Source organism: Bos grunniens, chromosome 5 (assembly GCF_055505025.1).
Source record: "Bos grunniens cultivar Pamir isolate PY7600 chromosome 5, Bosgru_T2T1.0, whole genome shotgun sequence".
Lineage (NCBI taxonomy): Eukaryota > Metazoa > Chordata > Mammalia > Artiodactyla > Bovidae > Bos > Bos grunniens.
In genome coordinates, this window is record NC_141169.1 from 30730185 (window position 1) to 30739358 (window position 9174).

Below are 9174 nucleotides of genomic sequence, written 5' to 3' on the forward strand. Positions count from 1 at the left end.
CTGGGACAGAGCAGGAGAGTTGAGGCAGGAAGAGAGAGGAGGGAGCGAGCACGCAGGGCCTGGACAGTTGCCTTTCTGCTGCGGCAGCACCTCGGTACCTACATGACTGTGGGCAGGTGCTCTACCTCGGAGCTGGTCCTGCTCTGGGGAAGTGAAATCTCCCAGTCCCTGAAATCATGAAGCCAAGCCCTGGTACCTGGGGAGAAACCAGGAATAGGACTTTAGGTTTCAGGCCCAGTGGGAAGAGAACTCTCTTCTGCCTGTCCCACCTGGCCAGTTTCAGGACCTCTGGCAACATTCGTTCCTGTGCTTTAAGGAAGATGAGTGAGAAGCCAGATTCATGAGTAGGACAGAGGCTGGGAGATTAGTTAGGAGGCCGCTGCAGTGTCCCAGAGTCAAGGACAGGGCGGCCCAGAGCACTTGCGTGGTCAGTACAGGATGTGTCAGGGTCTGATGGTGTCTGGGTGAGTGAAGCTTGGATGGGAAGATGCTCCTTCTGTAGAGGGGCTGGGCCTCCAGTTCTGGGTATTGACTCCTGGCCATTGAGGGGGCACTCATAGCCATCTGTCCTCAGTCCCCGGGAAGGACCGTGAGCGCTCAGAGCTGGCAGGGACTTTCCTGTGCTGAGGCCCAGAGAGAGCGCAAACAGACTCACACACCACGTGCCTGCATACCACACACAGGCACACCATATGCATGTCACACACCTACACCACATATACCATATACACACCTACACACATCACACACACACACACCACTCACATATATACACACCACACACTCACAAACACACACACCCATACCATATGCACGTCACACACCTACACCACATATACCACATACACACCTACACACATCACACACACACACCACTCACATACATACACACACCACACACTCATAAACACACACACGCACACCATACACGTCACACACATACACCACATATACCACATACACACCTACACACATCACACACACATACCACTCACATATAGACACACCACACACTCACACACACACGCACACCATACACGTCACACACATACACCACATATACTACATACACACCTACACACATCACACACACATACCATTCACATATAGACACACCACACACTCAAACACACATTCACACCATACACGTCACACACATACACCAAATATACCACATACACACCTACACACATCACACACACACATGCACACACCACACTCACACACACACACATGCACACCATACACATGTCACATATACACCACATATACCATATACAGACCTACACACCCCAGTCACATATACACACACCACACACTCACAAATATACACATGCATACCATACACACATCACATATATACACCACATATACCACACACACCACACACATACACACCACACACACATGCACAGCACACACACACCACACACATACAGCACACATACCACATACATACCTACATACATCACAGAGACCATACATATATACACCACACACATACACACATGCACACACCCACACACATGCACACCATACACACATCACGTACATGCACCACACATACCACATACACACCTACACACTTCACACACCACACCATGCACACGATATACATGTCACACATATACACACCTGCACACATCACACATACATACCACACATATATACAACCACACACACATACACGCCATATATACGCCACATACCTATACCACATGTACTACACACTTGCACACATCACACATACACACCACACACATACACACCACACACACATGCACACTTTACACACGTCACACATATACACACACCACACATACCACATGTACACCACACACACACCCCACATATAGTCCACACACATACACATACCACACAATCACATACACACACCACATACACATGCATACCATATACACGTCACACATACACACCACACATCACTTACACGACATATAACACACACACCACAGACACACAGACACACCACACGCATGCAGTGTTGGCTGCCAGACTGGATGAAACGCCCCTTTTTCTGATTCTCAGCTCAGCACTCTTTCTATTCTGTCTCCCTTTCCATTTCACAGATGGAAAGATGGAGGCCTGGAGAGGTCTGTCCCCTCACATCAGGAGGGTCCAGAGAGGCCTTCTCAGCCTCTGTCATCCAGAGGCTGGGCTTCAGGCAGTCTCTTCATCCAGGTCCACCGGGGAATCCGCGTGTCCTAGGAATCTTCCCCAGTCTTTGAGGGGCTCAGGGAAGAGACCCAGTCTGCCCCACCCCACCACTTGCCCTGCTTTTCTCGTGGGGGCTATGGTAGATGCCCTGCCTTCTTCACAGTTAGAGAAACACTTTGAAAAGTAAAAATGGCTACACAGACCTGAGGGAGGGATATGATTTTCTTTCAGACTTTATTTCATTCAGAATTTGGCGACTCCTTTGCCTCACTGGTTTCCATGAGCTTAAGGGATCCCGTGAGAGAACCTTCTCTGCTCGGCAGCCCTCCCTCTGCCACCACAGCAGCCCTGATACCCCACCTGATGCATCATCTGAACCCTGGAGTCCAAATGAATTCCTCAGAGGGCAGGAGGAGGGAGGGTGGATTGACCAGTAATTGCTCCTTCAGGAGGAAAGTACGCTCGTGCCCCGCTCCTGCGCCTCACCTCAGTCTCACTTCCTCAGACACTAATCCTCAGAAACCAACGCCCTGCTCAAACCAAGCCCTTCAAACCAACACCCTAACTCGGAGAAGGTGAAGGAAACCCCCTGCCCCAGGGCTTGTGGACTGAAGGAGGGGTGATTAAGAGTCCCAGTAGGGCTCAGGACAGGACGCATCTACATGGGCCTGAGTGGGGGAGGTGCTCGCAGGAGGCCTTCCGGGGAGCTCTCCAGGTGACCATGGGCATCCCACCCAAACCACAGTCAAGGCCTCACTCATCCTCTTGCCACTGTGACCTTTGGGCAAGTTACTTGATCTCTCTGTGCCTGGTTTTTAAAATGGGACTGATATTAACTGCTTCACTGAAAAAAGAAGACAGCTGAGCACCTGGAATGCGGTAGTTTCTCAGCTGCCCTGGGAGCTTTCGCTCTTGTCGTACATGTTAATCCTGTAGTTCAGAGCCCAGATTTTGGAGCACTGTATGTGCATACTAAATTGCTTCCATCGTGTCCAACTCTGCGACCGCATGGATCCTCTGTCCTTGGGATTTCCCAGGCTAGAATATTGGAGTGGGTTGCCATGCCCTCCTCCAGGGGATCTTTCCAACTCAGGGATTGAACCTTTGTCTCTTAAGTCTCCTACGTTGGCAGGCGGGCTCTCTACCACTATTGCTCCTTGGGAAACCCTTGGAACAGAGTATCTGGGTTCAGATCCGTTCTCTGAAACATTTAAGCTGGGTGGATTGATTGAGTCATGTCACTCTCTGTACTTCTGTTTCCTTATCCATAAAATTCAGATAATAGTTCCCACCTCATAGCTTGTGACTTGTAAGTGAATCAGTATATATACAAAGCACTGAGAAAGTGCCTGGCATGTCATCAGTGAACAATAATATTACCTGTTAGTAGCTGTCAGTTGGAGAAGGCAATGGCACCCCACTCCAGTACTCTCGCCTGGAAAATCCCATGGGCGGAGGAACCTGGTAGGCTGCAGTCTGTGGGGTCGCGAAGAGTCGGACACGACTGAAGCAACTTAGCAGCAGCAGCAGTTGTCAGTTGCCCAAGGTCAGAGGCAAGCTTTGAACCCAAGTCTATGGGACTCCCCAGTCCATGTTCTTGAGCTCTGTTGCATTCACACCCTTCCTTTTTTACTTGCCTTCTCACATTGCTCCCCTCTTGTCCAGACCCTGTCAGACCCTGTTCCTTTGGTAGTGGTGGCCCACCTGAAGGTGCTCCCCAGGACTGCAGTATGCAGAGGTCATCTGTGCTGTTTAAACTTAAAAAAAAAAACAAAAACAAAAAACCAGAACTGCTCTTTTATTTAAATATGTATTCATTTCTTCGGCTGCACTGGATCTTAGGTATGGCATATGAACTCTTAGTTGCAGCATGTGGGATCTAGTTTCCTGACCAGGGATTGAACCTGGGCCCCTGCCTTGGGAGCTCAGAGTCTTAGCCACTGCACCATGAAGGAAGTCCCCTGTGCTGTTTAAACTTTTAACACCCAAGCCACTGAAGACAGGAGAAGTATCTTCTATGGGACTGAAGCAGGTCTCCACTCAGGTGCCCTCTCCCTGTCCTACATCCCAACCGAGGGCATAAGGGCTTAAAGCTGGCAGTTAGTCTCTTTTCTCTGGAATCCTCAGAGCCCAGTCTCACCCTTTAGCCCAGAAAGTGAGGAGCAGGTGGGCCCAGCACTCCCTGCACTCCTCAGGTAGCCCGCTGGGCTCTTAGCCATGAACTTTGGGTACACTTTTCTCCCCACCTCTTCCATCCTTATACACAAACACACATACACATACACACACACACACACACACACACCCCATGCCCCAAAGTGATGTCACACGGTGGAAAGAGAATGGAATTGACTGTCCTCTCAGCTGTGTGAAGTGGGTGAGGCACTTACATTCTCAGGGCCTCAGTCTCCTCAGTTCCATGGTAGAGATGATTATGCAATATCTGCCCCAGGGGCTTGTGGTGAGAATTAAATGAAAGGGTTCATGAACTCTTCTTTTGTGTTACTTTAACCCTTCTTTTAAAATGTTCTAATATATAGTATGTGCGTGCATGCTTAGTCACTAAATCATGTTCAACTCTTTGCAACCCCATGGACCGTAACCCACCAGGCTCCTCTGGCCCTGGGATTCTGCAGGCAAGAATACTAAGTGGGTTGCCATGCCCTTCTCCAGGGGGTTTTTCAAACCCAGGAATTGAATACGTTTATTCATATATTTCATTTTTTAACCTTAAATAATAAACATAAAGCAAATGTCGTCATGCCATATCCTTCCCTGCCTTCCCAGTGGTAATTGCTGTGGTTAATTGTCTCTCTTTCCAGACCTTTCTATATGCATTTTATAGATATATGCTAGGTAGCTTCTATGTCATAGGTTTTTTGTTAGGTAAAGGGGCTAATGTGATATGGATTTTTCTGTCCGTTGTTCATTTCTCATAATAGATGTTATCAGAGATATTTCTGCCTCAGCACAATTGATCGAGTTTGGGGTTGTTTCCAGGGTTTCTTTGTTAGAAGCAACGCTGCCTTGAACAGCTTTGGGTGTGCTGCTGGCATTTCTGTGGGATGGACACGGTCCGCGTATTATTTTTTATGCTGATTCAACCCATTATAACCCCAGCTTTTTGTATCCAGTGCCTGTTCATTGGTGGCTCTGAGCTGCCCTTTCCATGGCATGGCTCCCTCAGAGCCTCTCCAGTTCACCTCCAGGAGGGCGGCAGACATAAGCCTGGGCGCCCCAGGATCAGGCCGACTGCGTGGCCCAGGGGTCCTGGCCAGGTCCAGCCCTGACCAGTAGGGTGAGCCAGGGAAGTCTGCCTTTGTCTTCTGTGCCATCTGCACGTGCCTCCTCCCTCCCTGCAAGCCCACCCCACCCCCACCGTCTCTTTCGGGATGTAGGAGACAGGTAATCTGGTTCCAGCTGGATAAGTGGCCATCAGCAAGTCACTCACCTGCTCTGAGCCTCCCTTCCTCCTGTGTAAAATAGTGATGATACTATCTACCTCCTAGGGTGAACTGGGCAAGTGAGATAAAGCACTAGTGTGTGAAGACTGCTCAGATGTAAGTTAATAGCACCCCCATCCTGCTCCTACCCCTGACCGCCATGTCCCTCCTGAAGGGTCTCATATCCAGCTGGCTCGCAACTCAAGCATCTGCTGTCATTTTAGGTGTTAGCGGGCAACTGAGTTGTTAGCTCTCAACTGAGATCTTGGCTGCCAGCTAAGGTGCTAACTATAACCAAGATACCTGCTCTCAGCCAAGATGTTAGTTAACAGTGCTCATCACCCAGGGAGATTATCAAGTTACTTTTCCCTATGTGCGTCCATGCTCATAGCGTAATCTCTGATCATGTTTTTTGCTCTCATTAGACAGTCAGTGCGCTGAAGGCAATTCCTTGTAGCATAGTAGATGCTCACTTTAAATATTGTTGGGAATAAATGAATGGAAACCCTTCAGCTGGCTCAATAGGCATGAAGTTGCAGTGGTGGGTGGTACTGGGCTGTGGAGTGGAAATTTGGAGCAAACTCTCCCACATAGCCCATGGAGATCAGCATCCATGGCCATGTGCCCAAGGCAGGGACAGGATCCATTTCATCCCTCTTTTCTCTAAGAGAAGGGCTTGCCTGGTGGCTCAGACAGTAAAGAATCTGCCCACAATGCAGGAGACCCAGATTTGATCCCTGGGTCAGGAAGATCCCCAGAGCAGGGAGTGGTAACCTACTTCATGGGATAGAGGAGACTGGTGGCCTACAGTCTATGGGGTCACAAAGAGTAGGACACGACTGAGTGACTAATACTTTTCTCCAAGAGAAAAGCCAGCTGGCTGTCCTAGGTGGCTCCTTGGAGAGCAGCCCCCCATCACCCCTCCAACAGGGTCAGGTTCAAGCCTTCTAGGTTGAGAGATTTGATTTCATTAGCTCACCCAGGGGTGACCAGGCTCTGGGAAATCAACCAAGCAAGCAATGATTGGTAAGCCAGATCAGCAGTTTATTAACTTGTGCTGGCAGTCGTGACCACTGAGCAGCCTGGAGCATTTGAGTCAGCCCCTCTCCTTGCTTGTTCTCCCTACACAAGAAAGCTTTACCTGGGAATCCAAATCGAAAAGAGAAGAAACAGAGTAGAATGGAGTGGAATGACACTAAAGAATAAGAAGTTGATGCCACATACACTGTCAGACATCAACCCTCAAAACCACACCATGGTGTGGTCATCATTACCGTCCCATTTTGCAGATGAGAACACTGAGGTCAGGTGGGGGATGGCTCCGAGGTATTAAAGACCAAACCTAGGTGTTCCGACTCCAGTCCTGTTCTTGTGCCTTGAACACAGCCCCCTCAGCCCTGGCTGTGGTTCTGTTTGCCTGCTGCGAAGGCCACCCAGCTTCCCCTGGCGACAGTTCTGCCACCTTGATGAGTGGCAGGAGACACCTGTGTCTCAGCACAGCGTACACATGTCCTCAAGAGGGCACCTCTCCTGCAGACAATAACTGTAAATCCACACTAATAGCCACCATTCATTAAGTGCTTACCAGGTGTTGGGCACCTGGCCAGGCACCTCGCAAGCATTATCTCACTCTCACAACCACCTCGGGAGGTGAGCACACTCATCTCCCTTCTGCCGAGTTGGACTCAACGGCTCAGAGCGACTGAATAGCCTAGCCCAGAGTCCCAGAGTGAGTGAGTGGCGAAACTGAGACTGGAATTCAAGCCGGTCTGATTTTCAAGCCCATACTTGCAATCACCCCCACCTCCCCAGCCTCAAGGGTGACATGCTTTGATGTCCCACAGGCTGGAGCTGCTCCCTGTTGGAGCCTCTGGCCCCTGGGCTCCGGCCTCTTTCCGTCTGTCCTTTTGCCCCACTTCTCCCCACGGTGAATTCCTCATTCTTCACACCACCACCCTCACCTCCAGGGCTTCCCCAGGCCCACTTCATCTAGCAAACCCCTACTCATCCTGCAAGCCCCAGGTAAAGAGTCATTTCTCCTGGGCCACCTTCCTCCTGCCCAGTCAGCCCTAATTATGGCATTTCCGAGGTTATACGGTAATCATCCGTAAGTGCCCACCACTAAGTGGTGAGACCCTGAAAGCAGGCATGGCATGGTGTTCCTCGTGGTCTCTGCAGTTCTGAGCAGGTTGCTGGGGCTCTTGGGGGAGCCTGATTCCTGGCAGAAGACACAGTAACCCTGGGTACTGCCCGTAAACCACAGGGCAGAACAGTTCAAGGAGCGGGCTCTGGAGTCAGCCTGCTTGGGTTCGGATCCTGGCTTTGCCACTTCCCAGCTATGTAACCTTGGTTATGTACTGAACATCTCTGGGCCTTGGTTTCCTCTAGGAAAGGGAGAATCCTTACTGGATACTGATGTTATTAGGATGAAGTAGGGAATGTCTGTAAAGCACAGAACAAGTGCTTGTTCCCCGCTCACTATTATACAGAGGATTTATTTGTCCTCTAAGAGTAGGGCCCTGAGGGGAATGGCAAGAAGACTCTGCTTCAGCTTGAAGGTCCCCTCCTCCAGGAAGCCTTCCTTGACACCTGACACACTCATAGGTCAGGTTCCTGTCATCAGCCCCTGGTGGCATTTTGGGTTTCTCTTTGGTTACTCATCATACTAACAATTACTTACCCACTAGACTCTGGGCTCTGTGAGGTCAGGGATCTGGTCTGTCTTGTTCTTTGTCACATCGGTGCCTGGCACATAGTAGGTGCTCAGTAAATAGGTGTCGAATTAGGGATGGAAGGTGTTGGGAAAGTTCTCAGGAGGATCACTGGGCAGCCAGGCTGCAGGTAATAACAGTATCGGGGGTGGGCCTGGGTGGGTCAGTGGTCAGAGTCACAGCGATCAGACTTTCTGACCTCTCTCTCTCTCTTCCTCTTTCCCTCAGTTCCTGGCTTTTGACACCCAGTTGCTGATGGGTAGCCGACGCCACTCGCTGAGCCCCGAAGAGTATATTTTTGGAGCCCTCAACATTTACCTAGACATCATCTATATCTTCACCTTCTTCCTGCAGCTTTTTGGCACCAACCGGGAATAAGGAGCCCTTCCCACCCCTTCCTTCCTTCAGAGAATGCCCCCTTGCTGGTCCTCTGACCCTCCCTGTGCTCCTGCAAGCCGAGATATAAAGCTAGCTGCCAGCCCAGCCTTCGGCCGACCCACTCACTGTCCTCAACCCCACCCTCTGCAGCTTGTACCCATGCCACCAGGGGCCCTGCGGAACCCGGTCCTACTGTCCCCTGTGCCGCCCTTCCCCCAGCTACCTCTCCCAGACTGGGACCATCGAGGCTAGAGGCCCCTCTGGGTTTGAGGACCCAAGGGATGCGTGGGAGAAGCCCAGCAGGATTTCAGATGTGGGAAAGAGGCCCCAGGAAGCCCAGCTGAAGCCTGCAACCTGACTGTGATTCCTCCTAGGGCCACCCACAGTGTGGGACCCTGGGGCACACTGTCCTGTGCCCAACCCCTGCCTCCTCGCCCTCCTTCCAGTTTAGGTTTTGACGTTCT

At 50.6% G+C, this 9174-nt stretch overlaps 1 protein-coding gene across 1 annotated transcript in view; it reads left to right on the forward strand.

The window, feature by feature from the left end:
- The window catches only part of FAIM2 (Fas apoptotic inhibitory molecule 2), a 30593-nt gene extending 21778 nt beyond the window's left edge, over positions 1 to 8815 (forward strand). The window contains exon 12 of the mRNA XM_086399556.1: positions 8561 to 8815. Coding sequence (XP_086255682.1) covers positions 8561 to 8710 — 150 coding nt within the window. The 3' untranslated portion in view covers positions 8711 to 8815. The remainder of the gene's footprint in view (positions 1 to 8560) is intronic.
- The last annotated feature ends 359 nt before the right edge of the window (positions 8816 to 9174 follow it).